The sequence below is a fragment of the Phallusia mammillata genome, chromosome 8 (genome assembly GCF_965637545.1).
Source record: "Phallusia mammillata chromosome 8, kaPhaMamm4.hap1.1, whole genome shotgun sequence".
Taxonomy (NCBI): Eukaryota; Metazoa; Chordata; class Ascidiacea; order Phlebobranchia; family Ascidiidae; genus Phallusia; species Phallusia mammillata.
The window spans coordinates 2,733,863-2,745,317 of record NC_137259.1 but is presented as its reverse complement, the minus strand read 5'-3'; the positions used below and the strand labels follow the sequence as shown (position 1 = coordinate 2,745,317).

Here is an 11,455-nt window from a genome sequence, read left to right as displayed (position 1 = left end):
TCTGAAAACAATGAACAGTCAAAGGTGGAAACAAAAACAGTCGGTCAACCTGATTGCAATAAGCTCTTAGCTTTTCGTTTCAGGCTTTGAAATTGTAAATGGGCGTTAACTTTGTGTCTAATAATGTAATTTGAAAGACATTTATAGTGTCTGTAATTAGGAGGAATATAGTCTAATATCCATGATAATTTAAGTGAAGCAAATGCTGAAATACTACTACAGTAGGCTAGTTTACAGGGGTTTCTGTATTTTCAGTTGAATGTTATATGTTGGGTTTTGAATTGGTGTAAGCAATTTACTGGTGGTCAAATAAACTGTAAATGAACGTTGATCGAAATGCACAAGACTGGCAAAACTAAAATCAAGTTAAACTCTAAATCCAAGGCATTAAAAAAGAAGCAAAAGGTAGGTCTAGAGTTTGTAACAAATAACAGTTGTATGTTAGCTTTTGTGTCACATATTAGAACTAAACGGGAAAAGTGTTGCTGGTGTGAATGAATTCACTCATATCTGATCTGCCCAGAGATAGACTAATAATTTTCACAAGACAAGGATTTTCAAACGTTGTGAACATAAGGTTTGATCTGATAATAAAACCGGTTTTGTTTTGCAGAACACGATTTCATCGTATGTGATATTCCTCGCAATTACCTTCATATTTTGCTTCAACTATCTTCGGTCAACTGACATACAAGTTTCTCTAGCTGTCCACCCCCGCTATAAACAAAAACTCAGACGTAATTATGACATTAATTCATCACGTGTAACTGATCAAGCAGTTGCTTATCAACACAAAGCAACAATGAACAACCAGTCTACGGGTCTGGTGCAAATCAAAACGGTATTTAAAAATAATTATTAAAGTTGGAAGTAAATTCATCAGCCATTATTTAAAGAAAAATATTGTTGGTCTTAATTAAAGCCGTACTTTTTTCGTTCTCTATCAATTTTAATGTAAAATTTACAAGCTATCAATTGGGATTATATTTTTAAGCAGCATACACACAAAGCAACAATTTGTAACATGTCTTTGTGTGTAGTACTGTATGATTGTTTGCTTCTATTAACAGAGATGTGGTCCTGTTTGAAGGGTTCTATCTGGTTTGTTCAAAATACTTACTTTGCAGATTTTACAGACGACTGGGTTAAACGATTCCTCTAAAACCTCTTCGAAACAACAATACGTAGATCAAATAGGCCCCACGAACCCCACAACGACGATATCTACCACGTATACAAGAAAGGTAACGTTTTAATACTGGTTAACAGTGGTGGGATTTAAATTTTTTGTTAGTCGGTTCTATCACAGAAGTCGTATTTTTTAGCCGGTTCTGTTACAAAAAGTCCATTGACAGTAACCAGTAACGCTAACCGGTTCGCTAATCTCATAAAATTTCGTGCGACGGTTCTATAGAACCGGTGCGAACCGGCTGAATCCCACCACTGCTGGTTATCTATGAAACCAACAACGAAGTGTTTGTTCTGACAGAATTAGCCCAACAGTATGACGAATTCATAAAAAACAAATACTTTTAAAAACTTTTTTGTAATAACTTACGAATTGCCATTCTGTTAACAAATTTAAAGTTTGACCTTACATCTAGACAAGCGTGAAAGTGTTAACAATCGTTTTAGATAAAGAAACCGATGCTATTGTAACGGATTTAAAAATGAGAACAAGATGTCGAAATACATTACTTTACAAAATTTCGTTTCTGTTGAAACTTATTGTTTTCGTTTTTTAGGCAAACACATCCGTCCACGCACATGTGAAATCAGATAAACCAAGAAACATGATCGTTTCAATTGAGGAACCAATGGTACATAGGAAAGCAGAAAATACGATCGGAGCATGGATGAAGGTCAGAAGTTTTTTTTTAATTTGTGAAACTATTTTCTTGCAATCCTTCAAAATTATCTTTGTTTAATTATCTGAAACACTTACGCTACGCTATACTTGCTGCAAATCTTGTGAATTTTACTTTAACACGCTTTTGATGCTTCCAACAATGTTTTTGGAAATAGTACCGTTAAACAATATGATAAAGGCCTAATTCTTCTATTTAATTTTTTTGTTAAAACTCGTCACAAAAAAAATTGGTGTGGAATTTAGATTTTGGTAATTAATTCTTGTTTAGGATCAAACCCTGAACAACAACTTCGTGTATGTTTTGGAAAATTATGTGAAAAGCAACAAGGTTAAAGTATACACAAGTGAGGCAAACGAAACACTCGCTGACTTCTATCTTCTGCCGTATTACTGGGGTGGCACTGGTCATGTAGTCATGAATGGAAACCTATACTTTAGCAAGTAATTTCCAACTGTTTCAGAGTTTTTAACTTAGCTAGGTATTCATTAAAGCAAATCCAGTATTAGAAAAGCACAATTTAAAGTTTTTCCTAAAACGTAACTAACTTTTTTGTTTATTTTTTTGTTGTTTGTTTGTTGCGGATTACATAACTTTGGAACCTTATTTAAACTATAGTCTTTGTTTGAATTATGGCCTCTTAAAACGATCAAGTTATCTTTTTAACGTAATATTTGTATTCTACAAAAGCGGAGCTTATTTAGCGTATTTTGTATGCAATCACAAAAGGTCAAACACTTTGGACAGCACTGGCAAACCTTTCTTATCCAATTAATGACTGATCTAATATCCTCATGGCATACGTTTTAGATACAACAGCAATAAAATCGTAAAGTACAATTTCGAGCAAAGAGACGTGGTATTAGAGAAAACTATACCAGGAGCAGGCTACGCTAATTCGTGTCCATATCAATGGGCCGGCAGCAGTGACGTTGATCTGGCGGCTGACAGCGAGGGATTGTGGGTAATTTATGCCACTGAAGCAAATGAATGGAATATTACGATAGGCCGGTTGGACGAAAATACTTTAGAGGTAAAAACACCTGTGAAGTATATACTTAACTATAACGCATGTTAAAGCTATAGTAGCCACAATAAACGTATTTATTACGTAGTATTGACCTAGAAGAGCCATATTCCAAATGTGTATTATAACAGCTTATCTGTGACAGGTGTCCTAAAAACAAAAATAACCTGTATGATGTAGCCATGCTGGAAAAATCTAGTGTGGAGTGGGATTCGAACCCCTGACCTTTAACTGTCGTTATTTAACCTGATCAAGAAGTAATGCAACCATTTAGTGATGTACTAAAATCTGTCGGTTCTAATTGAACAAGAATTTTTGCAGACTGACTTGGGGTTAAAAGCTTTGCCTAATTGTTATCATACTCTATTTGCAACAATGTGCAAAAGATTGGCGCCACAACCACCAGTAACTGTACTTTAAAACTGCAGTTCCTTATTTGTTTAAGGTCACTAAGACATGGAATACACGTTATACGAAACGATGGGCTGGCAATGCATTCATGGCATACGGGATCTTGTACGCCCTCAAGCGGTACGACTCGTACTCGACAACCCTGAATTACGCATTTGACACAAAAACAAATTCTGTACTGAGACCAAACATTACCATGACTATCAGGTAAATTAACAACATTATATGTTAAGAGAATGATTGAAAATACATAGAAGCTCTAGTTTGACGCGAACTATTATTATAGAATAGTTTTGAAACTTGATTTTTCATTTTTTGCATTGTGTAACGCTTTGTCTAACCTTGCGCGGCTGTCCCGACTTAGTGATCGTTTTAGTCTTTAGAGTAATCTTGTCAATCTATGCTTTCTTTGACCAATTAACCCGAAATAATTCTTTATTAAATAAATTTGGGGAGAGGTTTAAATCACCAACTTGTATAACTTATTGATGCACATTTGATCATAAGACGCGGTTGTTAAAAATCTTTAATTTCAGTAAGTTTTGTTTTCAGAAATCAATTCCTGACCATGTTGGATTACTATCATCGAGAACGGCGTCTTTATGCTTGGGATAAAGGAGATTTGACGACATATGATGTAAAAGTTCCGTGAAAGTCCGTCAAACTAAATCTCTACGAAGAAGCATCAGTCTGGAAAGAGGCACTAGTACTTGTATGTGATAAATGGAAGTTGTTCTGGGCATATACAAATGCCTACAATTCGATCTATTGGATGATGAAATCATCACCGCTTGGTGGTGGACGAATGACAAGACGCCAGGCCTATTGGTGGAATTATCCTGAATCAGCTGATCACAAAGCATTCCTATGTGGAAAACCACAGGCTCGAAAAATCTATCCTGCGGTGGGATTTGAATCCACGACAGGAGTTTTTCCGGGACTCGCGCTCTACCAACTGAGTTATACAGGCTCTGTGCGGTGAATCCCTCGAAAGTCGAATCGCAAACACGGTTGCCTGCCTCGTATGCTGTTTGATGGAGGTTTATGCGATTATAGAATGAAAGAATATTACATCATTCAAACAAAGGTTGATTACAATAATTTTGCGAAAAATATTGTCAAATCTGTTACTCACGCAAAACTATAAGTTTATTGAGATATTGAGGTAATTCGTACAATCAGTGAAATGTAAAAACAACGATTTTTATTGTTCGCGCAGCTTAACAAAATATTGTGATGTGGCGCAAAAGCATATAAATATGAAACATGTCTTATAGAGGGGATATTATGTCTAGAATAGCTTGTGTTTTTTCTTGAGGTCAGTTCTTGTCCATTCAGATTTCTTGGCAAAGTCTTCTCGGGTCATCCGGAAAACAGCGAGAAATTCTTGTTCATTCAAATATTTCTGCCAAAAAGCAAGTCTTTGTGCGTTGTATTGGAAATATTAATGCATTTGAAACAGCAACGTCTACTTCAGACCAATACTAGTATTTTACAAAAATTAAGCAGTTTGAATCATTTAAGAGATTTTCCTCGTTTTGCCATTACTGCATTGACTTACAGATTGGCATTTTTAAGATATGGGTTGTTATTTTTTTATGCATTTTCACAGCAATAAAAGTTCTAAATTGATCCCCAAGTTACACAAAGCCCTTTCTTTTAAACTAAACCTAATAAGATCGGGTTCTAATGATGGTTTGAATCCCATCATAGACCAGTGGTTTTTAATCTTTTTGTGAATGTTACCCCTAAGAACCTGACTGGTCCCATTTTCCACTTTTTTAATTAAAAATTGCAACTATAGCGTCACACAAAGATCACATAATTAGGTTCCCCAAAGATAGCGGACATATTAATGTGCCTTAAAACAAAAATAAATATAATCGTTTGCTAGCACTGCACCAAGATAGTTCAAAGTAACCTCTTTTTTAGCTGGGTCAACTCCATCAGGACAACCTTCACTTAATTCTTCCCGTGTAAATGTTGGAAGTCCGTATCTGTTCACCAGCAATCGTTTCACTGATTCAGCTGTGACTCGGTTTTCACTGTCGTCCATCTAAAAATTATAAATTTTGAATGACGGAAAAAATTGAGATAACTAAATCAACTACGACAGTACACATTTTTTGAGGGGATTAATGCTTTTTGGTGTCAAGCAACAACAAAAACAGTGGTTACAATAAAACGGTAGATTTACTAGAGATGAATTAAGTGCACATTAACAATTAGAAAACCATAAAAAAATTCTATTTCAAAAATTGATCGTTTTAATTTAGGCACAAATCAACTTTCAAAATAATAATATCTCAAATATTGTGTCTATTATGGAGCCATAAACGTCGTGCTAAAAACCAGATAATTTGAGAAAAACTTATAGTTGTAGAACATGCATTAAATTTAGTTCAAAAATATTTTACAAATTCTTTAAACCTATGTCTGGTTAAAAACTTAGATAAAACTGCTGCGTATCAGCTATATATGTCTTACAGTTAGCGATGGATCCCATGAGGGGAAGAGCCGGGTGAACATTTCAGGTTCATGATCTTGTTTCACGACAGCCACGGCAGTTTTCATGTCAGATCTGTCCTTGGTAGTTTTCAGGTACGCAAAAGCCATTTGAAAGCATTGAACTGCGACGTGAGTTTCAACGTGTGTCCCAAGCCACATCAGAATCTGCAAATATATTTAAGTTTATTTGCGTATAGACCATTTTTTTTATTTTAAGGGGTACAAAGTCAACGATTAAATTAACTGTTGCTGCAAGGCATAATGTATAAACGCGTATTGGTCTTAATTCCAGCATTTTTTTATTGTGAATAAACAATGTTTCGACGTACTCTTTAAGACGCTTTTATAAGGATAATGGCATATTTTGAAAAACAACGATTTATTTGGTAATTTAAAAAAGAATTTCAAATAATGACGTTAAACTAGAATTGTTTCATTATATAAAATGCCAATGGGCGCCAGGCATTATTGATAAATTGCTGGAGAACAACCCCGATGGAATGCTGTGATGCATCGCTAGTCACAGCAGTCGGTGCATCAGGCAAGGGATGGTGCAACAGCGTGGCGTTCGCTTGGGCGGTTATGCCTCCGATAAAGCCAAATCCAAGCTGTCACTCCAAGGCAACGTAGTCTAACTAAGGTTTGGCAAATTACGTAAAAATAACTCTATCATTTGTGGAACTGTTGTCAATAGTGAAGTCACCATTAGTAAGCAACCGATTTTTTAGTGTTTGACATTGTGTCCTGTAGTGCTTCACTAGTTATGTAGCTTTCCAAGGGCCCTTACGTCACGTGCGATGTATTAAGCTGTACAGGTCCTAAAAGTACGCGTTTTTCTACCATCCGAGGCATTAAAAAGTTATTTTTGTTCTTGGATACCCTTCCGAACACTAGTTATGTTAGCAGGGCATGAATATGCCAACTTAATACTCGGTCAGTTTGTGCAACTGCTCAACCTTGCACCGAGCATCAAAACCAACGATGCTCGGTACCAAGTAGTCGGGTTCTGGCTCGGCTCGGCCCATCCCTAGTGGCCATCCCTAGTGGCCTGGTCGTGTTTTATACAATATGCAAAAATAGCTTAAAAGTTTCGTTAACTTTTACCTCGTCATGGGTGTCGATCAGAATAACTGAATTTGGATCCAAATCTTTCTGAACCAAATCGTACGCTTCACTGAACACAAACTCTCCCCTTCTATCAACGCCACATTGGTAAGTTTTGATGTAGCGGGTAGTTTCTGGATCCTAGACAACAAATCAAGGAGTTAAACTAACAGCAGATGTTTATCACGGTGTACCAGTGGTGGTTCCACCAAGTTTAAGTGTTGATCTAAACTGTTTGGCTTTACAAAGTGTAACTAAATTTCCGTTAAATTCCAAACAAACGTTAAAAATGAATTTAAACAATATGTAAGTTGTTGCTGCCAGGCATATTATCAAACGTATGGAGCTTATTTATACAGCTTAAGTTTCGTTCCGTTGCTATGACGTGCTTGCGTTCAATTCTTTTTTTCCGGTTTATCGTGACGCGCATTCACTGTTATTACTCTTGATCAGTGGTTCTCAAACTTTTTTATTGTCGGGGCCCAAATGGTGTTTTTTTAAGTGTGTAGGGAGCCGCAAAAAAATGAAACCTTGAGAAAATCACTAAATATTATTACTTTGAAAGTTAAAATAGCAATGTTTGGTGGTTTTCTGAGGTCTGGTGCGAGCCGCAAAATAAGTAGTTGGGAGCCGCATGTGGCCCCGAAAACCGAGTTTGAGAACCACTGCCCTTGATAAAGGAAACCTGCATAGCAGTGGTTCCCAACCTTTTTTTGACGCGACCCAAATACTTACCAAAATTTTGTTTAGTGGTTTCTCGCGACCCATGGACATGCTATTTTAGTTGAATTATTGTCTGTAAATTCGGAAAGCTTTTTAAAAATTACTACGCAAGTTTAGCAAATCAATAACCTTTTAACGAACAAATAATGTTATTGTTTTCGACCAAACATTTCCATTTAACCAGGACTTAGAGCTGAATTGAAGAATTATTAGCCAGACAACGCTTAACTGTGAGCTAACACATCACTTTATGACGTCACAAACAGTTTTAACCATTATCACGGCAAGTTGTGATGAAATTATTGTTGGGCAACAATTTAAAGCCTTGTGAAATATATAAAAATAACGCAACAAGGCGAAATCAAAAAGTATATGTTCTTATTGTCACTAAACAGGCGACCCAACAGAATGTTCAGGCGACCCAACTTTGGATCGCGACCCATAGGTTGGGAAACACTGCTGTATAGGACGTCAAAACGTTGGTACAAAAATACAATTGCCAGAAGAGCTCTATAAATTTGAATTTAAACAATCTTTAAGAAAATATTTTGGTTCAAATCGATAACAGTTATTGTCGAGTTCGATCGCAGGTCCAAAAACTTAGTTGTACAATGTTGTCAATGATTGAGGGATCGCATATTAACAACAACAATTTTTGATTAAAGCACTACCGACCTTTGGCATTACTAGGTTGAGATAAGGTTTCTTTCCACCCAAAGCGGTGAAGAATCTTGATGATTCACTACCTTCTTCAAACACAACCAGGTTTCTGTAAAAAACACAAGTAGCCACAAATAGTAATGAGCACAGCATTGTTTGCAAAGATACAACTGGAATTAAGTTGATAAGAAACTCTGGCTCACTCTGTCTCCTAGTGACTTGACTCAACTACTACGATGAACACAAATTCACAACTTGGATCAGCCCTCGTATATAACTTACAGCATGGGCTAAAAAATCTAGCCTGCGATGGGCTTCCAAACCACGACAGTAACGCGTTTTTCGGCGGAATCACCTCTGAGCCTGTGTAGAGTGTAGCTCAGTTGGTAGAGCGCAAGTCACGAAAAAACTACTGTCGAAAGTTCGAATCCCACCACATGCTAGATTTTTATAACCTTTGCTATATGAGAATGCTTGGTGACCGGCTGATTCGGTATGACGCTTTGAGTTTGGCGTACTATATGACTTAATTCCTATTGACTTGACAAAAAGGTAAGTTATAGTTTAACTTGCAGTTTTTAATCAGCACTGTGCGTTTAACAAATTTTCAAGTTAAAACTGTATATTTTTGCAATTCTTAATTGTAAGAGGTGTGACACATGATTATAAGTTAGAGTTGAAACAAACTTGTTTGTGAGCATTAGATCAGCCATCATGTGTGCCATGCTTCGTTGATCACCGATACAACCTTTGCCAAACCACAAGTAGACAGAACTTGGTGTTGAGCAGATGAACGGATAGTTGCAATTTAATGACGAAGCCCTAAAACATATATAGCATCTTTACTATTGAATTTAAAGTCAACATGCGACAAAAATTGATTTTCTTCACTGTAAAGTAACTTTGTCTTTTCGATTTACATTTTAATTCTATTGGTTTCACAAAAAGGTTTAAAAATGATAATTTTTTTTTACTTTTTTGATTAAACATTTTTCCACACCTGATCCTTTTTTGGCGTTAAGATTTTCAAATGCAAAAATAATTTTCGAGATTTTGGCTGAAAAAAAAATCGATATTTCAGATTTACCTGCAGGGAACTTGGATGACCTTTGTGTTGAGTTCGTTTGTTCCCTTCACAATGTAAAGGAAAACACCCGGAACTTTGCCAGTGTTGGTGGGAGGCAATGGTTTCTTTTGAGAGGATAACGGGTCGTTGCCCTAAAAACGCAAATCGTAAAATAAATTAAAACGTAAAAATGTTACTTGTGTAATTACTATATGGGAGCTATGTCACATAGAAGGTTTTTTACTGGAGCGGTGTGTAAAGTTTAGGTAGGCTCCTGCTTTGGTGTGCATTACTTTGTTTTACAGCTCTAGTTTTATTACAACTCTATTTTCACAATAGTAGAAGTGTAGATTGAAATATATCTCTTTAAGCCTTACAGATCTCATATTATGTTCTTTAAGTTTATTATTCATTACCTTATCAGCAAGACACAACCATAACGACGCTTTTTAAGGATTAGAACCAAAAACCTTGCGCTAATTTATGCGCCTTTACGTCAAAACCTTGATGCGTTCATTTTTTACACGTCAATCTTGCTTTTTATACACATAAAAAGATACAAAATTGTAAATCTTAACAAAATTGTAAGTTTTTTGAGAACTTGCCTTCATAATAATAAACTTTCCACCGAACAAGGCAATAAAATGGGAAGGTTCTTTCCCCAACTCGACTCGACACTCGGTGGTGCCCTCGAGTCGCATCAGAGTCACGTGTTTGTGACGATTTGAGGATGACGAACTTGAATTTGTTTCATCACTCGGTTCCTCTAAAGATCTGCGACCCTGGATCAAAATAAAATAAAAAGTAGAACGAAAAAATATTAAAACAGTTTATTTGCAATGTGCAGAATATCAATCTTCTCAATTTCAATTCTAATTTGCGTTATTTTACCAGAATTCGAAAACGTTTGTGTGTTTAAAACGCTTTGTTTAAGCGTTTTCGCGAAACAGCATTTGTTTAAGTCTGATTATATTCTTTCAACGTCGTTTTTATTTGTAAAAAGATGTTTTTAAGCCACAAAACTTTAAAGAAGACACAGAAATTAACTAAAAAGCTCTTTAGGGGTCAACTAATACAAAACAAGTTTTATTTTAATGATAAAACTAAAGATTGGATTGACGATACTATATACTTTTTTCTTGATAAATACCAGTTAAAAATCAATTGCTTTTGTACATAGCATAAGACATTTACCTCCCAGTAATATGTAACTTTTCTTTCTTTCCCATTTTCCACAAACGTAAATTTCACGATGTAACAATCGAGACTATAAAACTTGCCCTGATCGGATGGACTGATCGGTATAAGATTTCTATTGTCAATCAAATATACCTGAAAGGAAATTGGCAAGTAACTAACAAACAAAAAATTAAAAATAAGCCAATCGAATACACCCGGATAGAAAAAATATTAAATGAAATAAATAAACTTTAAATAATTTTAAACTATACTGTAATGTTATATTGCCCCATACTGACTTTTGAAGACAAAACTCACATTTAATTCGCCTTTACCAAATGTCGCCGGTTTCTTAGCAGTTGGATTAAAGATCGAAAACTTCCGATCCTCTGTTATATCTGGATCGCAAAGTTTGGAAAAATCAATTAGTTTTAATTGGGTGTTTAAATCTTTGTATTTAATCAGTTTGTTTGGACAAATAATAAATGGTTAAAATTTCAAATAACAGACGAAATCGGTAAAAGATATGACTTAACGTGTTGTTTCTATTGGAATGTGTGATTTTTAACCTTTTCAAAACTCTTTTTCTTCAGTGAATGGTTTTAAACTTGATCTCAAGCAATAAAAAATCGATGGAACGACTCATCTTGAATGATGTTTACTTGTTTATAGTTTATCTATATTTGTGGCATAACGAACAGGAATGACTTTTTCAAAATCGTTATGTGCTCCTGTTAAAAATCGTTTTTTTATATTTTTTAGTCTTACCTTCTTTTTCCCATTCATCAAACAAATCAATAAACTCGTCAGTTTCACATCCGTCATCTATTACTTGAACTTGTGTGTGTAACGAACGCTCGGTTTGATCCATGTAATTCTAAATACACAATTACAGTGGTTGAAACAGTT

General features: G+C 35.4%; 2 protein-coding genes across 5 annotated transcripts in view; one reads left to right on the top strand and one right to left on the bottom strand.

Moving 5' to 3' along the window:
* Positions 1–107: 107 nt before the first annotated feature.
* On the top strand, positions 108–4,600 carry LOC145203955 (noelin-2-like). 3 transcript variants are annotated; one of them, XM_080076341.1, is made up of 8 exons: positions 121–405; positions 614–841; positions 1,137–1,244; positions 1,746–1,862; positions 2,139–2,311; positions 2,679–2,901; positions 3,341–3,513; positions 3,859–4,600. In XM_080076341.1, exons 1-8 carry the CDS (start codon positions 337–339, stop codon positions 3,956–3,958), a joined length of 1,191 nt encoding a protein of 396 aa, XP_079932467.1. In that variant the 5' UTR covers positions 121–336; the 3' UTR covers positions 3,959–4,600. The 3 variants fall into 3 exon arrangements, with proteins under 3 accessions (XP_079932468.1, XP_079932467.1, XP_079932466.1); XM_080076340.1 differs by having other exon boundaries at positions 122–405; positions 1,128–1,244; XM_080076342.1 differs by lacking the exon at positions 3,341–3,513 and having other exon boundaries at positions 108–405; positions 1,128–1,244.
* Positions 4,432–11,455, bottom strand: part of LOC145203954 (villin-1-like) — a 12,596-nt gene continuing 5,572 nt past the window's right edge. For both annotated transcript variants that reach the window (XM_080076337.1, XM_080076338.1), the window contains 11 exons: positions 11,315–11,423; positions 10,865–10,944; positions 10,562–10,699; positions 9,973–10,149; positions 9,389–9,519; positions 8,989–9,123; positions 8,317–8,410; positions 6,919–7,059; positions 5,794–5,979; positions 5,228–5,362; positions 4,432–4,711 (listed from right to left, as the gene is read on the bottom strand). In XM_080076337.1, coding sequence (XP_079932463.1) covers positions 4,598–4,711; positions 5,228–5,362; positions 5,794–5,979; positions 6,919–7,059; positions 8,317–8,410; positions 8,989–9,123; positions 9,389–9,519; positions 9,973–10,149; positions 10,562–10,699; positions 10,865–10,944; positions 11,315–11,423 — 1,440 coding nt within the window. In that variant the 3' untranslated portion in view covers positions 4,432–4,597. The remainder of the gene's footprint in view (positions 4,712–5,227; positions 5,363–5,793; positions 5,980–6,918; positions 7,060–8,316; positions 8,411–8,988; positions 9,124–9,388; positions 9,520–9,972; positions 10,150–10,561; positions 10,700–10,864; positions 10,945–11,314; positions 11,424–11,455) is intronic.